Source organism: Nelumbo lutea, chromosome 1 (genome assembly GCF_056320005.1).
Source record: "Nelumbo lutea isolate HS-2025 chromosome 1, American lotus-T2T, whole genome shotgun sequence".
In the NCBI taxonomy this organism is placed as follows: Eukaryota; Viridiplantae; Streptophyta; class Magnoliopsida; order Proteales; family Nelumbonaceae; genus Nelumbo; species Nelumbo lutea.
Window position 1 is genome coordinate 151,930,528 of NC_142684.1, and position 16,040 is coordinate 151,946,567.

Genomic DNA, 16,040 nt, shown 5'->3' on the forward strand with positions numbered 1-16,040 from the left:
CTTGGGTGCTCCAATTATTCAAGGAATAATTGACAAGAAGGCTTTGAATAACATTACAACTAAAATAAAGAAGAAAATTTAGGGTTGGAAATTGAAAATTCTATTTAAAGATGAAGGACTAATCCTTATCAAATAAGTTTTGAATGTGGTTCTTTTATTTCAAGGTGCCAACTAGCCAGTTAGTAAGGTCTCTTGGTGGTTATAGCAAAGAGACTTGGAGTCAAATCCCAATCGCCAATGTTTTAAAAAACGATCCAAAATCGGAATCATTCTAACCAATGGTTTTCGGGTTGATGGTTCGATTATTCAGTTCGAATGGATGGCTCGTTTTGGCAAAATAAATTTAAAAATAAAGCATAATAATTAAAATTTAAAAATGACCAAAAACTATTGAATGGATTGACGGTTTGACCACCCAGGTCAACGGGTGGTTGATCGATTCAACAGTTGCCAGGGACCGGGTCTGGGGCGGAACTAGTTGCCTGGGCGATTCTCGGGCCAAACAGTCTGACCGTTCGGGTCAACAATGGTTCAAAAACCATGCCACCTGTGCCTAGGTTGGAGGTTATGGGTTTGGGGAATGGGCCACCCCCCGTTGTGTAGCCCCATGGAGCAAAAAAAAAAAAAAAAGAAAAAAAAAGAAAATGTAAATCATCTATTTCAAATGATGTTCAAATGAACATACCCTCAAAAAGATTGATAAAATTCAAAGTCAATTCTTTTGAGGCCCAAGAGAAGGCAAATGAGTAATTGTAGGAAAAGAAAAGGCTTTACAAAGTAATGGCACTTTTATTTTTGGAAAAATCACTAAAAAGCCTTGGAGTTTCTGGAAAATCTATTATTTCCCCTTTGTGTTAATGCTTTCATATTTGAATTTGAGAGCAAATAAAGTATTTTGTTGATTGTTTAAAATGAGATCAGAATATGACAAATTGAACCCTCCATTGTTAACTTCTTGTTGAATTGTATAAGAGGACAATAATGAAATTATTTTATGCTTCTTAAATAACTATATAACATGTCTGGTTTTTTTTTTATAACTCACAATGTGTCTAAATAGACATTTATAAATCACAAAACTTAATAAGTTGTAATTAAAATTGCATGGAATATTTAGACAATTTTAACTACTCTAAACACTTGGAGTTACATGTTGGTTTGTAGATGAATTACAAATAACTTGGTCTCTCTTTCTCTCTCTCTATTATGAAGATATAAATTGTAAATTGAATGCTATTTTTCATTTCATTCTATTTTCTCTCATTAAGTCTCATATTTAAGGTTAACTTGTATTCTCTCTCATTGAATCATATGTTTAATGTATTCTTGTTTCTCATCATTAAATTTTATTAATTAAATTTGTGAATAACAATTTTAATAGTATAAAAACTTATATATCCAAAATCGATTTGGAAACAAAACTGATTTTTAGGTATGATAAATGAGAATCTTTATGAATAATAGAAATTGTATATAAAATTTAAAACTGCCTTAGCAATGAAACCACTATCATGTTTGTTAAATAATGGAAACCACTATTCTATCACTCTATTAAACAAACCAAATGATTCAATGGTTTGATTAGTTAGATTACCATGTTATTGGCGAAGTCAATGATTTTTTTATAGATAAGCAATTTAGTGGTAAATGAACCTTAAGTCCTGGTCAATTAACTATTCAATTAGTTTGATTGGTTTAATTAGCACAATAAATTGAAAATATTGATACAAGTTATAGAGTAAGAAAGTTTGACACAAATCTTTAGATTGAAAGGCAATAAATGACCAATATATATATATATTGTTATTGTTGTTGTCATTTGAAATTGCCACGTGCAAATCATGTGCATATACACACATCTATTCTATATATATATATATAAAGCAACTCAGTCCACGTGGACTTCACTCCACATTTCAAAACTCATCCCAAAATCCACTTTCTAATTGTCTATATTTTTCGAATTTTTAATTTTTTAGTTCCATGTAATTAATCCATTCGATAGATTTTCCTACTACACAAATAAAGAGTCCAGTTCGAAACAAACAGATTCTAAGTCGTAATTTATTCCAAAATACGATTCTTAGAATCAAACTTAAAATCTTCTCTCTGCGACCGAGTTTAAAGATTTCAACTGAATCAGTCTCTCTGCTACAACACAACAAATTGATTCCAAGCAAGAGCAGAGCATCGACCTTTACACCTGAAATTTGGCTTCTCTAACATCGTTGTATTCCGAGAATATTAATTGAATCCAGTCTCTCCGATCACCACCTTTTTCATAACTACTTACGCTAAACCATTATAAGGCATCGACTTCAAGGACCAAAACAGGGGAGCTTTTTACCCCAAAACATTACCAAACAGATCGGGTTTGCTGAGATATTGGCCATCGACGTCGTTCCGGCGATTGAACTCTATTTTTTGACGTGAAATCCCACTGGAGATAACCCTGTTATTCATCGACATTAAGGACCAAAACAGGGGAGATTTAAAAGTCACCACCCCTGTTATGGGTCAATTTTGGCAGAAACAATGACCGCCGGCATCACTCCGGCGACCGAACATCATTTTTGGACGTGAAATCCCATCGGAGGTAGCCCTGTTATTCATCAAGGACCAAAGCAGGGGAGATTTAAAAACCACCGCCCCTGCTATGGGTTAGTTTTGCTAGAAACATTGGAAATAGCCCCTGTATCGCACTGTGGTCGCCACCACTGTAGCGATAACTGGATGAAGGAGGTGTTTTGGGTCGGGATATCTGGATATTCTGAGCCAAATTCGGTCAATATCTGTTTTGGGTCGGTTAGATGGATATTTCTACCCGGAATCATTCGATCCAGATGTGTTTTGGGTCAGTTATCTGGATATTCTGACCTGGATTCGATCCAAGGCCATATTTTGTTTTGTTTTCATATGGTTAAACTAGGTATTCCGACTTTGATTTACCCAAATCCATTAATTAGAAGAATTCAAAACCAATAATTATTTACCTCATAAACTATTTATTTTCATTATTATTTTCGAAAATGATGTAATATTCATTTTGTAAATTATTTAAATATTTAATAATGATTTTGGAAATTATTTACATAATGTTCCATGTTAATTATTTAAAAAATAATTATTGACATAATATTCTAGCTCACTTATTTAATAAATAATTATTAAATAAATATTAATATAATAAATGGATTTCGGAAATATATTAAAATATTCGATACTTTTCAATTGAATAACAAAATAAGTTCTATTATTTTGAATTAGAAAATTAGAAAATTATAATAAATTATTATATTATTAAATTAGAATAAATTATTATTATTTTTTTTAAATTTCAATACTTTTCAGTAATTATTGAATGGCAAAATAAATTCCTTTTTTTAATTAGAAAATTAGAAAATCATAATACATTATTATATTACTTTTCAGAAATTAGAAAATTATTTTCCAGAGAAATGATTAAATTGGAATAAATTATTAAATTATTTTTTAGAACAAAATGCTATTCAAACAATTTGTGTAATTATTGTTGTTTTTGTTCTTATTAGTTTAATTATAAATAGTTTAAATATTATTAGAAATTTAATAATAATTTTTATAAATTATTTGTGTATTTATAAGTAGCATAATTGTAATTAGTAAGAGAACCAATAATGTTTAAATTAGAAATTTACTTAAATTACTAAATTTACTTACATTATTGAATTAGAAAATTACTTAAATTACTGAAACAAAAATTAGTGAACTTCTTAAAATTACTCATTTAGTAAAGTTAGTTAACAATAAAATTAATAATCACTTAAACTACTAGAAATTAGTATATTAGTAAAACGTTAATAATTAGTAAAATTTATGGTAAATATTAAATTAGTAAAGTTATCATAAATTATTAAATTAGAAAATTAGTAAATTAATAATTTAAAAAAAACTAATAATGTTATCATAAATTACTAGAATAGAACTAGAAAGTTAGTAAAATTATTTAACAATTTACTAATAAATTTTCTATTTTAAGTAAATAAGTAAAATTAGTAAATTAGAAAAATTAGAAAATTGATTATTCAAATTGGGGTAAACCTTAATTAGAAATATTATAAGTTGATGTTCTTAGCCATAAAAAAAACCAAAACCCGTGCTTCGCATCATCGCATAGTTCCTACTAGTATATACATATATATAGAGAGAGAGAGGACCCGGTGATTCGTTTCGATTTCAAGTTCGAGTTCCATATCGAGTTCGAGCTACTCTACTCCAATGGCGGAAGATCTCGTCTTGGACACGGCAATCAGAGATTGGGTTTTGATCCCTCTCTCTGTCGTCATGGTTCTGATTGGAATTCTTCGCTACTTCGTCTCCAAGCTTATGCGATCTTATCAGTTGCCTGATGCCAAGGTCGTCAAAGAAGGGTAAATAATACTTATAGAACAATCATAATCAGACGATAATCCCCGTTTTTCTTTTCATTCTTTTTTCTCACCTAAAGAGTTTTGATTTTGACTTTAGGGTTTGTCTATGATTTCAGACAGGTCGTTATTAGGGCCAGGAATTTACGAGCAGCTGCAAATTTTATACCACTGAAGTCGTTTCGTGCTCGAAGGGCGTATTTCAGTAATGAGGTTCACTTTCTTCAGTCCTTGTCTGTAAATTTTATACCGCTAATTTCGATGACCAATTCAGCAATTCTGTTCTTGTACTTTATCAATCCTATAAAATGTTTATTATTTTATTCAAGCGTTTCATTTCCTGCTTATTTGTTTGATGCGTTTTTATTCTATCATGGTTGATATCTCTTTTTAGTAGTAAATTCAGCTGAAACTTCTTTTTCTCCTGCCTAGCATGGACACTCCTTTTTTCACTTGTTCCTTTCCGGGGCTTTCTTTTCTAAGTAGTCGTCCTCCATGGTTTATACATTTTCAGTCTGGTAAACATGGCACCTCACTTTTCTATGTTTACAAGCATTCCAGTGAAGGCACCATTTTAAATGAAAGTTTATGCGTTCAGCTGGTATACTCTACTCTGAACCATGGGGCACAACCTAATTAATTGTCCTTGACCCTGACCATGGAAATATTGTCTGGAGTTGCAAACTATCCAGAGACACAACTTATGTCAAATTTCAAGTACTGTAAAAAGAACAAAACTAAATGACTTCATAACCCTTGATTTTCATGTGCACCACGACAGAATTGGTTTGTTAAATTTATCCATTTTCAAGTTCTGGTGCGATATGCTGCATCCATCATTGCTTGAAATTATTCGGTTTGACATTGCAGGAGAATGGTCTGTTATATGTACCCAAGGGCCAGGTGCCAAATGCACAAGCACAAATGTTCTCTGATCCTAACATGGCCATGGATATGATGAAGAAAAACCTTTCAATGATAATACCCCAGGTATTGCAATCTGTGGAACCTATCCTGGTTATCATGATTGTTAAGATTGGATAACTTACCCAACTTTTGCTACTTTGTCCTTTAATGTTCAGACTCTTACTTTTGCGTGGGTCAACTTTTTCTTCTCTGGATTTGTAGCAGGTATATTTCTTCATTATACTTTAGCTTCTTCCATTTTGAGATGTCAATCTTTCTTTTGAAATGCAATCTCTTACTTTTTCTTTCTTATTTCTTCTTTTCTATATCAAAATCATAAGTATAGGCAGTTATGCAAATTTATGTAGTTTCTGTTATTGCTCCATTTGCCTTCATTGCTTCTCTATACCTTGTACTTTCTCTTAAACCATTAGTTTAACCATTCCATGATTTGGTTACTTTTCTCTTACCAGCAATTTCTTCCTGGTGCATCTGTTCTATAATCTTCTCTTCCATGTACCTTTATGCATTTCCTGTTATGGATGTTATTGTAAGGGTCTGGCCTCATTTATCCTTTCCTTTTGCAGCAAAGATACCCTTTCCACTGACTCAGAGATTTAGATCAATGTTACAAAATGGAATTGACCTCAGCACAGTTGATGTTAGCTATGTCAGCAGCCGTTCATGGTACCTTTATTTTTTCTTAACTAGAAGATCACTTTAGTTCCTTAAACAATATATTACTTTAAATTTTATACTTGTTCTATGATTTTTTTTCCACTGAATCACTTTAGGATGTTGAGATTGTAAATGATTAAGCATTTTTTATGGTTCACCATTATGTTTTCATCAGGTACTTTCTCAATTTATTTGGGCTAAGAGGTCTATTCAGCCTCATTTTGGGAGAAGAAAATGGTAAGCACTAATGTTGTAATAGGTCTGACATATTTCTTTGTTTTTTTTCCCCACTTACCTGGAGAAATAAAACATAAATTTGTTTATGGGTAATGTTCAACTCCACGATGAGCATTTTTAGATGTTACAGAAACTGATATATATTCACTTATGCAGCTACTGATGACACACAGAGAATGATGCAAATGAGTGGATTTGGATTTGACCCTACAAAGGTATGTGCTTTTATTTGTCCTTTTTTATGGTGGTTAACCTAAGAAATTCTAACATTATTGATTGATGCCAAGTGCCAACACCTATACTTCACCAGTTGCCAAAAAAAACAATAGTATTATATTTCCTATATTATACATAGTTTTAAGTAGCAGTAAGCAGTTTTGATTTCATACTTAAGATTCCTTATTGGAAAAAGGAAAACAGAACATTTAACTATGTAATTAGAGATATGATTTAATATTTCATGATGTGGATCTGTTTATATTCAAATTGAAGGGATATGATGACCACAATCTGTCTTTCATCCATATAGCTTAAGATGTAGTTTGGTAGTATATTCAGTTTGAGGCATTGGGAATTTGGCTGACCAAGATATCCTAATTGTTAATACTTTAACATCACAATATTGATGAATATAGTGTCCATTGGGGAGGGCTTTCACGGAGCAGCTTTTGGCTTTGCAAGGTGGGCTCTGCATGGAAAGCCTAGAAGCTATGTTTGGTGAAAAATCAAGAAAGCCCGAATACACTTTCATTCAGCCAAGAAATTGACCTTTGGGTGAAACTGGTTTAGTAACTTCAAAGTGGCTTATTGAAATCAGCTCAATCAAAGCTGAAGTCCTCCCAAAGGGGCCCATAGTTTTGGTATTTTGAGGCTTTGAACAAGATGTGTCCAACATTGCGAAAGAGATAAAATTACCTCTTTGTAGTGACTATGTATTGAACACAAAAAGAAAGGAAGAAAAAAAGAACGAAGCTATTTGGTTTCTTAGTCATTTGGAATATCACTATTTTGCATTACTATTTTTTGGTACCACCGAATATTGTGTGTAATGTGGTTTAATTTTGAGTTTTTATTGACCGTTTAAATTCCCTCAATTTATGGGCCACTATTTTCATTATAAATTTGATTTTCTGTTCAAATAATTTAGAACCCCCATTTCACTTGCTCTAGGACTGGAAAAGCTTTCAATTGGAAAACATTTACAATCACCCGTTTCAATATCTGTTATCCCATTTAACCCTTACTTTGCTTTGCCTAAAACTAATGTTCTTGTGATTTTTTTTACTATTGTACTTCTCAGAGCTTGAGTGCAGAGAAAGACAGTCTAGACATAGTTCAACATGAGTGGGCTCTCCCAAAGTTCGAGCGGCGTGCTGAAGAGGTCTTGAGAAGATTTGTCAGCTGAGCAGTGCTACATTAACTTGTTGCCTGCTCAAGAGGGATATAGTCTATTATTCCCTTCGTTTTCTTGGTTAAGTTCCCAAAAAATTGATGGATGTTGTTATACTTCTAGAACTGTTACAGGAAAGCAAACTGATCATTCTCACTCGAATCCTCTTTGGTTAAATTAATATTAACAATCATGTTATTCCAATGTATTCTTTTCATCCTGCGTTTGTATCGGAACTAGCTTTGATTCATTTATTTTCCACCGAAGAAAGCATGGAATTTTGATATTTTCATTGTATTTGCGGTTGACAGTTTGGTTTTAAGCAGAGCATTGACCAATCTCTTCCCCGGAAACAAGTTATTTTCACCTTCTTCAGTCCACCCAACAACTGCGTGCATTCCATAACCATAATCCATAATCCATCCATCGAAATATCTAATACTTGAAAAAAAAAGTAGTGAATGCCTGCCTGCCTAAATGCTGAAATCTGCTGCCCATAACATAAGCCATAGAGGAAAGGCCAAGGATGAGTGACATTATTTGGAAGACTGGTTAACCTTGGAATTTTCACAATGGCAATCCATTCTTGGTCTACGATGGTTCTCCAACTAGTGCCACTAACTTGTTTATGCTTCGGGTCCCTTAAGGATCGATGATGGTGCCCATCATACATACCAAGACTCTGGTTTTCTCTACACACACAATGCATGGAGTGATCTCTCAAGCCCAGGAAGTCAAGTCTTCCTTCCATAATGCAAATGCAATGCTCAACAGGGCCCACCAAAAATTGGTCTCATGTAGGAATCATCAAACTTCCTCCAGTAACGGTGTATGGTGTAAACTGGCCTTTCAATGAGCATGGACAAGCTATCCTTTGCACGGACAATGTTGGTTGTTGCAGATTCTTCAAAAGAAAGCATTGGGAGGTTGGCAGCATCTTCTTTAGGAGAGTCATTCTGTCGACGTTCTGGGCGTTGGTTCTTGTCCATTGCACGGTGAGGAAGCAGAACTTTTATTAGTGGCTTTGTGAGGAAACCAAACACCTGTGGTATGATTTGTCTAATTAAGTTGGTTAACATATCTTCCAATCAGAAGTTGATTAAACACTACAAGGAATTTATAAATTGCATACTCACCAGCGTGCTAAAGAGAACAACAATAACAGTGTAGGTGATCATGGTGGCATAAACCGGAACCCGAGTAACACCGGAGTATGTAAACTTCATAAGATGGTAGAAAAGAAATAGAACATAATAACTAGTTAGATCATATAAGGATGCTACATTTTATCTGATCAATCAAATAATGAGTAATGAAGTGTGTGACATATTGTCTCAGAACAATGCAGACCTGATTGAAAGCCAGAGCAATAGAGACAGCTCCTCTCATTAGCCCAGCCCACCAGATTATAACCTAGATAAAATTGAAAACAATAAAGTTAAATGCTTTTTGATCACGAAATGGTTCTGATTTCTGTCACTACAACTCATAAGATCATTGATTAGTAAAATATGGAAAGAAGGAAATACACACCTGGTGTTTGAATGTAATTAGCACCCTCTCAGTTTTTGAGTTCATGTAATTGGATAATGCAGAGAGAGGAAATACAAATGCAGCACGCCCAAGTAATATTAGTAAGATAATAGTACTGTAGATCCCCATTGACGTCCCAAAGCTACAATCAAGAGAAAATTTGTGAAGGTAAAGAGAAAAACAGAAACAGGATCAACTGTTTGAATGGATTTTTGAGTATCACACATTAAGTCATACTTTTATAGGGTCTAAAAAATGATCAATCAGATTGTGTCATCTAAAGAATCAGAGGAGAAAGCCATATGGCACCAGAACCTATCAACCTGTTACTAATTGTAGAAAGATTTCAGAGAACTGCCACAGTCACTGTGTTTTGAAGGCTGTAAGGGACTTATATATTGGATTTACCTTGAGAGGCTCAATGACACTTATTTAGGGTGGTTTAGCTGAACGGTAAGACTCCAAAAGAAATTATTAATCTCTGTTATTGCCTCGTTATTCTAATTTAGTTTTTTAGAATCATGTTGAGGCTGAATTTCTCCAAAAGATACTGAGGGGTTCAGGAGCAACTGACCTCTCTCTATCTAATTGTTACAAGTAAAATACGAATGAGTGGGTTGTATGCTTCATGCATTTGGAGGTTCTGTGGCCATGCCTTATACTTTTTTCCTTGTGAAATGGAATTGGTCCATTTGCCGAACTATGTCTAATAGAGGTCATCCCAGTCATCTGGTTAATTTATTATTTTTCCAAATTATGAATAAAATGAAAGCATACTTAAAGGGAAAAAAAAAAGTGTACCTAGTCTTGCTCATTTTCCATTTCTCAATGTCAAGAGCATCCATTCCAACATAAAGAAAGATGAATGTTTCTGCAATGAAGGACAATGCTGCAAATATATGCCTGAAAAAGTAGATATCATAATAAGTTTTACCAATCATCTCTGAAGTGAAGTAGCTTGAACATCAAAATTTTGGTTAATGAAAAATAACAAAATCAACAGGAACCAGCCACCAAGATTGACCAAATGTCTTAGAAGAACTAGAACACTGTATTAAATCTCTCTGAGTTCCTGAAGCCCACATGATATAGAAAGCTGACTATCTCTTCATACTTGCCTGGTTGTGATTCTTGAATTTTCACTGACATTATGCCATGCATAATGTGACATGACAATACCACAGAAGAAGACTGTGAGAATCCCACTGAGGTGCAAGAGCTGCACATGGAAAATACAATTAAGATGAACAATGTGATGACATGTGCCTAAGATGCACACACACAAGATTGACAATGCTGTATTTGCTTATTCAAGTGTAGGATACCACTGAACACTAATTTTAGTTCTAAATTAGTTGATAAAGAAAAGCACAACCTCCTTGCTCATCCACCCTCAGTTAAGAGACACATACAGGGATTGGGCATCCCAGCAAAAACTAGCAAGATAGGAAACCATCAAATTGGAAAGTTCAGCCCAATCAGAAAAGAATAACTGTTTGATCAGTCTGACATTTTTTAAGTCATCAATGACTAAACATTTTACATGAAGCTTCATTTATGCCTGCACATTGCAGAAGGATGAAAAAGCATGAAATTTATCTTTCCTGCATGATCAAACTTCACTTCCATCAACAAAGGTTCTTTCCCAGCTTGGAAAGCCAAGGTGTTTCACTATCAAGACGTGATGCAATGACTTAAATTCTTTCCACTTATTTTTCCCTCTCCCACCTGAGCATGTGCCGGGGGAGGGGGGATTTGTGAGCATAAATGTTTGCCTCATCCCATGATATCAAGGAGACCAAAATGTGAAATGAACATTTTTAAGGTAAAATTAGGATATTAACTTCAAGATTAAAAGTTATGCATGAGTGATGATATATAAGTTTTATTAGACGATTTTACTCCTACATCAGATGTTTACCTCAGACAGCATGTAGGACAGATACGCCATTAAAATCATTAGAGCAATTTCACGATCAGTTGAGTGTCTGCAAATAACAGATGGCATCTGAATAGTCACCTTAATAACAGAGGAAATAGAAGGATTTCTGTATCAGCATAAAAGCTACAAAGATCACTTACCTACCAAAATACAAGGCTTTAAGAGTATATGCAGTCAACAGTCCAGCCTACAAAAAGAGACAAACATATATATCAACATAAGAAAAGACAAAGAAAAGATGGCTTCGAAGATATTCTTCCAAAAAAACGTTCCAATCTGTAACTCACAATATCAAATATGGACCTCGCAAAACCAATATCACAATCATATGTCTACATGTAGATAATTTGCTAAAAAACTAAAATTAAAGCATTACTAGCACATTAATAGTATTTATAACAAGAAATAACCTTGCTTAGATGGTCTCTAGATACTCTTACTAATGTACCAATCCAAAGAAAGGGTCCTTGGTGGTGGTGTTTGATGAATGCTGAAGAAAATTCTACAAGAAATCTAGAAATATTTCTTATCCAAACATAACAGGGGATTTCTAGGCCATAGGGGGGGACCAAGGCTCTATGCAATTTTATGGATGACATTCATAATGTAGATACAGTAGACAGTACTTATTGTGCAAATAGATAATACAAAATGAAGGGTTCTGTTCAAAAAGTGGATATTTAGACATGGTACCTTAATTGTGCAAGTCTTAGCTAGAATGCCACAATAATAGGAAATGGGCTATATGAGAGAGAGGGAGAGAGAGGTTATGGAATCTTGACTTACAACAACTCCAAGAGCAGTGCTTGTAAAAAATAAATACAGGAAGTCTTTGAGGACATTGGCTGCTGCCCAACCTTTAAGCCTAGAAACATTGAGCTTTTTAACTGTATTAAAGAGAACAATTGATGTTGCGTCATTCACCACTCCTTCCCCAAAGACTAGGCTGTAAAGCAGAGGTGTCTCATCTTGATGCAGGACCTATGTGAAAATTTAGAAAGTGATAGGATCCATGTTAGATGCCTGAAATATGATAGCATTTAAAATGAAATGGCAGTAAGATCAAACCTGCAGTGTACAGACAGTATCAGTTGCTGAGAAGATTGTTCCAATTGCTGAACCCAGATAACAAATTAAAAATTCAATTGCAATGTGTACTTTACGAACAATCAAATTGGTGGGAATGACATGCCATAACATATTTAGGTAAGATAAAAAGGATGATAATGATACCAATATAGTCTTGTGCTTGTAGACCAACAAAACCGATCTTTGGAAACAAGAACCAACTACCTAGATTGACAGTAAGAAGTGGCAGTTTAGAAAACATCAAACGAACACTCATGAAATAAAACAGTCATACTTAGACAAGTCTTCAACAATCAAAAATAACTGTGGTTAAATGTATTAATTTTGGAACCGAAAAGATGATGATCACAGTATTGAAGGAGTGGACTATTACCAGCTGCAATAATGGCTGAAGAAATAAAAACGCCTACAACCCCAAATAGCATAATGGTTAAAAAGTTATGGAAAAACTGCTTCTTCTTGACTTGAAATCTGTAGAAATACTAAACCCAAATGAGTTTTCCATGCATTAGGAGAAGATTATTAATAGAAGGTCTTCTTATTTTGGGAACAGAAAATGTTAGTGGTTTTTTTCTTACCCAGCATTGAAGATTATGGGTGGCAGGAGATATATGAAGAACAACTCCTCATTAAATATCAGGATGTGAGAACTTCTGCCCTTACTCCAGAGCAAGATTATGGTTGCAGCTATGCATCCCTAAATTAAAAGACAAAACCAAAGAGGACATAAGGGCCGGGGAAAGCCCATGGTGAACATCAGGATAAACCTTTTATATGCAAATAGAACAGTATGTATTAGCATGCTCCCAAAAGAACAATCTAATTTATTTCTTTTTGGAAGATTTAGGCATGTGACCAATATCTATGGCCGCCTTGGCAATTAAGTAGATGATAGAAAGGAAAGATCTAAACTAAAGGCACAATAAATAACAAGAAAACCCAGGCAGGGTTTATTAAACTAATTTTTGCTTTTGCTTTTTTCTTTTTGGAGGGAGGACAGAAAATAAAATTTAGTTGAGGGTAAACCAAAAAACATAAACTTTGAGGTGATGACCAATGTGCCTCAAGGATCTTCATGACTTAGAATATTTTTTTCATGGTTAGAAGTAGGCAGCATACAAGTTACTTCTGCTTGACCAAACAAAAATCCATTTTAGAAAAGTGTAATCAGAATGTTATCCATTTTGGAAATTCCATAAAGTTTTGGGAACAAATTTGGTTAGGGAATGCCCCGTTGAAGGACCAATTTCCATCTTTATATGCCCTCTCTACTTTGAAAAAATGAGCCTATCTCTTCCTTCCTTGTCCAATCTTCTTCCAACTTTGGGTTCGGTTGGAATCTGGGGTTAAGAAAGGCTGTTAGAGATGCTGACCTGAACAACATTTCGTCTCTCCTTGGTCTCCTTGAGTTTATTTTCTTGGATCCCACAAAGGAGGACACCAGAATTTGGATACCCAACCCCCCAATCTTGTTCTCTTTTGCTTCTTTCTTCAAAACCTTGACTGAGCCGACCAGCTCCTTGGACCCTCCTTTCCCTATCAAAGAGATTTGGGGTAAGCCAATTCCTCCTAGGGTTGAGAGTTTTTGTTGGGAAACGCTTCTGGAAAGAGTCAACACTAGTGATCTGCTTCAAAAAAAGAGACCCAAGACATGCTTATCTCCACACTGGTATGTTTTCTGTAAAGCCGATGGGGAAACTGGTTTCCATATGTTGGTCTCTTGCCAGTATGCAAGAGTGATTTGGGAATGGGCACTTTTCCTTTTTGGTTGCAGTTGGCTCCCTCCTATGAACTTGCAAATGTTATTTTCTTCTTCCTTCTTCAAGTGGCAGTGGAAAAAAGTAGGACTATGTGGAAATGCCCAAGGGTTGCAGTATGCTGGTCTTTGTGGGAGGAAAGGAATTCAAGGATTTTTTCTAGAAAATAAAGGAGGGCTGAAGACCTGATAGACCCGATCCATTTCAAGGTAATACAGTGGTTGAAATTCTCAGAGCTATTTAGAGATTTCACTATGGATGACTTGCTTAGAAAATGGGGTGAGATTGCTAAATGTAAACAGGTCAAAACAGGCCTGAGACTATCATGGATTCGCCCACCATCTGGCTTCATAAAACTAAACTTTGATGGGAGTAGCATAGGGAATCCGAGACTCTCAGGTATTGGGGGCATGTTTAGGGATGAGAATGGAACTGTCTTATCTCTATTCTCAGGCCCAATAGGAACGGGGGACTCTCTCAGAGCTGAGATCTGCACAGCTATGGAAGGTGTCCAAAAAGCGAAGTAGATGAATATCAGAAGACTCGTTTGAAGGGGATTGCGAGGTGGTAGTAGGGTGGCTGAAAGAAGATAAGGCTGGTCTATGGGGGTATAGAAATGAAAAGAAAAAATTTAAGTGACTAGTCAAGGACATGGAAGTGAAGTTCAGTTTCTGCTAATTAACTCATTTGCTGATGAGTTAGCAAAGAGTGAGGTGGGATCAAATCCTACCTTCAGTTTCTGCTAATTAACTTATTTTGGGCTCATGTAATTTCATACTGTATGGGGCTTTGGCCTCAGTAGGGGGAGTTAATAATTTTTATCTCCCTGATTGTACTATATTTACAGTCTAATTAAAGAAAATGCTTAATTAATGAAAATGTTGTTATTGATCCAAAAAAAAGAAGTTATCCATTTTGGAATCATCACCACTCAAAGTGCATAAGAAGTGCAATCAAAACATTAGATTGCATTATTTATATTCATTGTTCTGCTGCTGCTGATAGCGGAGACATGGGATCAAATCCTACCTTCAGTAGTGTTGGGAGGTGGGCTACCCCCGCCGGAGCCGGAGGGTTGTGTGGCCTAAATATAGCTCTACTTGAGCAGAGATGCCTCTGCTACCAGACACCTAATCTGTCTGTGAAAGGAAACTACAGCACCTTTGACATGCAAGAGCTTGGTTGTGAAGTTAAATTGTCTTAGGAAAAAAGAACAAATAATTGAGGAAGAAATTTAGCTTGCTTATTAAAGAACTATATGTTGAGTAAACTCGGCAAGAATTACGAGAAAAGAAATCTTCATCTTGATATCTCACATATACAAATAGTTAAGGAAGAAATCATGCAGAAAAAAGAAGAGAGTAATCGTGGTTTACTTACTATGAGAATAGCGGTGATGGACTCGTTCACCCATCGATTTTCCTCGAGCAAGTGGCCGATAACTATGCAAAGGCAGAGCACTGCAACGAACACCGATATGGAAACGACATGAGCATGACCGTCGGCGTCGGTGAGGTTTTCGAAGAGAGAAGGACCCATGAGTAACTCTGCATGAGAGAGAGAGAGAGGAAGAAAGGAAGAAAATGCAAGATGAGACAAAAATCTCTCTCTTTCTCGCTGTGAGTAGGCAATGAGAGGATAGTTTGACACCTACAGAAGCACGATGTGGTTGAGAGAGAGAGAGTAGAGGAGCATGCAGAAGAGGACGATGTTTTGGATGGAGAAGGAAAACCTGGAGATAGACGGCGTTGCCAAGTGTCGTGGAACGTTCCATAGCGAGCAATGCTGGCATCACGGGTCCTATACTACACATGACGAAAATAGCAAATCGATGGAAAGAGGAAACAAAATGAAGTGGAGTTTAGTTGATAATACAGAGAAAACTTTGGCGGTTGGGCGTAAGCATAAGAACCAACAACAGCGATGTAATTAAACAGCCAAACTTCTTTTTCAGGCCTACGTTAATACGAAACTATACAAGGGTAAATGGGTTATGGATGTTACTGAAAACTCATAGTTCAAAGAGAGAAAATAGCTATAAGATGGATCCTGAAACATGCAGAAATAATATTAATTGGAATTCAAGACAAATTAAGGTACTG

The 16,040-nt window shown here is 35.1% G+C and overlaps 2 protein-coding genes across 3 annotated transcripts; one reads left to right on the forward strand and one right to left on the reverse strand.

The window, feature by feature from the left end:
- Positions 1-4,093: 4,093 nt before the first annotated feature.
- Positions 4,094-7,821, forward strand: LOC148878409 (uncharacterized). The gene is made up of 8 exons (XM_088954308.1): positions 4,094-4,409; positions 4,526-4,619; positions 5,277-5,396; positions 5,489-5,537; positions 5,900-5,999; positions 6,166-6,227; positions 6,384-6,442; positions 7,528-7,821. Exons 1-8 carry the CDS (start codon positions 4,258-4,260, stop codon positions 7,630-7,632), a joined length of 741 nt encoding a protein of 246 aa, XP_088810434.1. The 5' UTR covers positions 4,094-4,257; the 3' UTR covers positions 7,633-7,821.
- A 46-nt stretch (positions 7,822-7,867) lies between these two features.
- NHX3 (Na+/H+ (sodium hydrogen) exchanger 3) lies at positions 7,868-15,722 on the reverse strand. 2 transcript variants are annotated; one of them, XM_088954297.1, is made up of 14 exons: positions 15,319-15,722; positions 12,760-12,878; positions 12,555-12,652; positions 12,326-12,385; positions 12,161-12,207; positions 11,879-12,073; positions 11,233-11,279; positions 11,072-11,138; positions 10,269-10,369; positions 9,952-10,053; positions 9,151-9,292; positions 8,968-9,030; positions 8,754-8,837; positions 7,868-8,660 (listed from the first exon to the last, which is right to left on the reverse strand). In XM_088954297.1, exons 1-14 carry the CDS (start codon positions 15,475-15,477, stop codon positions 8,385-8,387), a joined length of 1,560 nt encoding a protein of 519 aa, XP_088810423.1. In that variant the 5' UTR covers positions 15,478-15,722; the 3' UTR covers positions 7,868-8,384. The 2 variants fall into 2 exon arrangements, with proteins under 2 accessions (XP_088810423.1, XP_088810429.1); XM_088954303.1 differs by having other exon boundaries at positions 7,960-8,676.
- Positions 15,723-16,040: the final 318 nt, after the last annotated feature.

What these genes read in the sequence shown, in the direction of transcription:
- LOC148878409 (XM_088954308.1), top strand. Translation starts at nt 4,258, where the DNA reads ATGGCGGAAGATCTCGTCTTGGACACGGCAATCAGAGATTGGGTTTTG. An exon ending in GCCAAGGTCGTCAAAGAAGG is followed by an intron (nt 4,410 to 4,525) that starts GTAAATAATACT and finishes CTATGATTTCAG; the next exon opens with ACAGGTCGTTATTAGGGCCA. An exon ending in GGGCGTATTTCAGTAATGAG is followed by an intron (nt 4,620 to 5,276) that starts GTTCACTTTCTT and finishes TTGACATTGCAG; the next exon opens with GAGAATGGTCTGTTATATGT.
- NHX3 (XM_088954297.1), bottom strand. Translation starts at nt 15,477, where the DNA reads ATGGGTCCTTCTCTCTTCGAAAACCTCACCGACGCCGACGGTCATGCT. An exon ending in CCCATAATCTTCAATGCTGG is followed by an intron (nt 12,653 to 12,759) that starts GTAAGAAAAAAA and finishes GTATTTCTACAG; the next exon opens with ATTTCAAGTCAAGAAGAAGC. An exon ending in TTCAGCCATTATTGCAGCTG is followed by an intron (nt 12,386 to 12,554) that starts GTAATAGTCCAC and finishes CTGTCAATCTAG; the next exon opens with GTAGTTGGTTCTTGTTTCCA.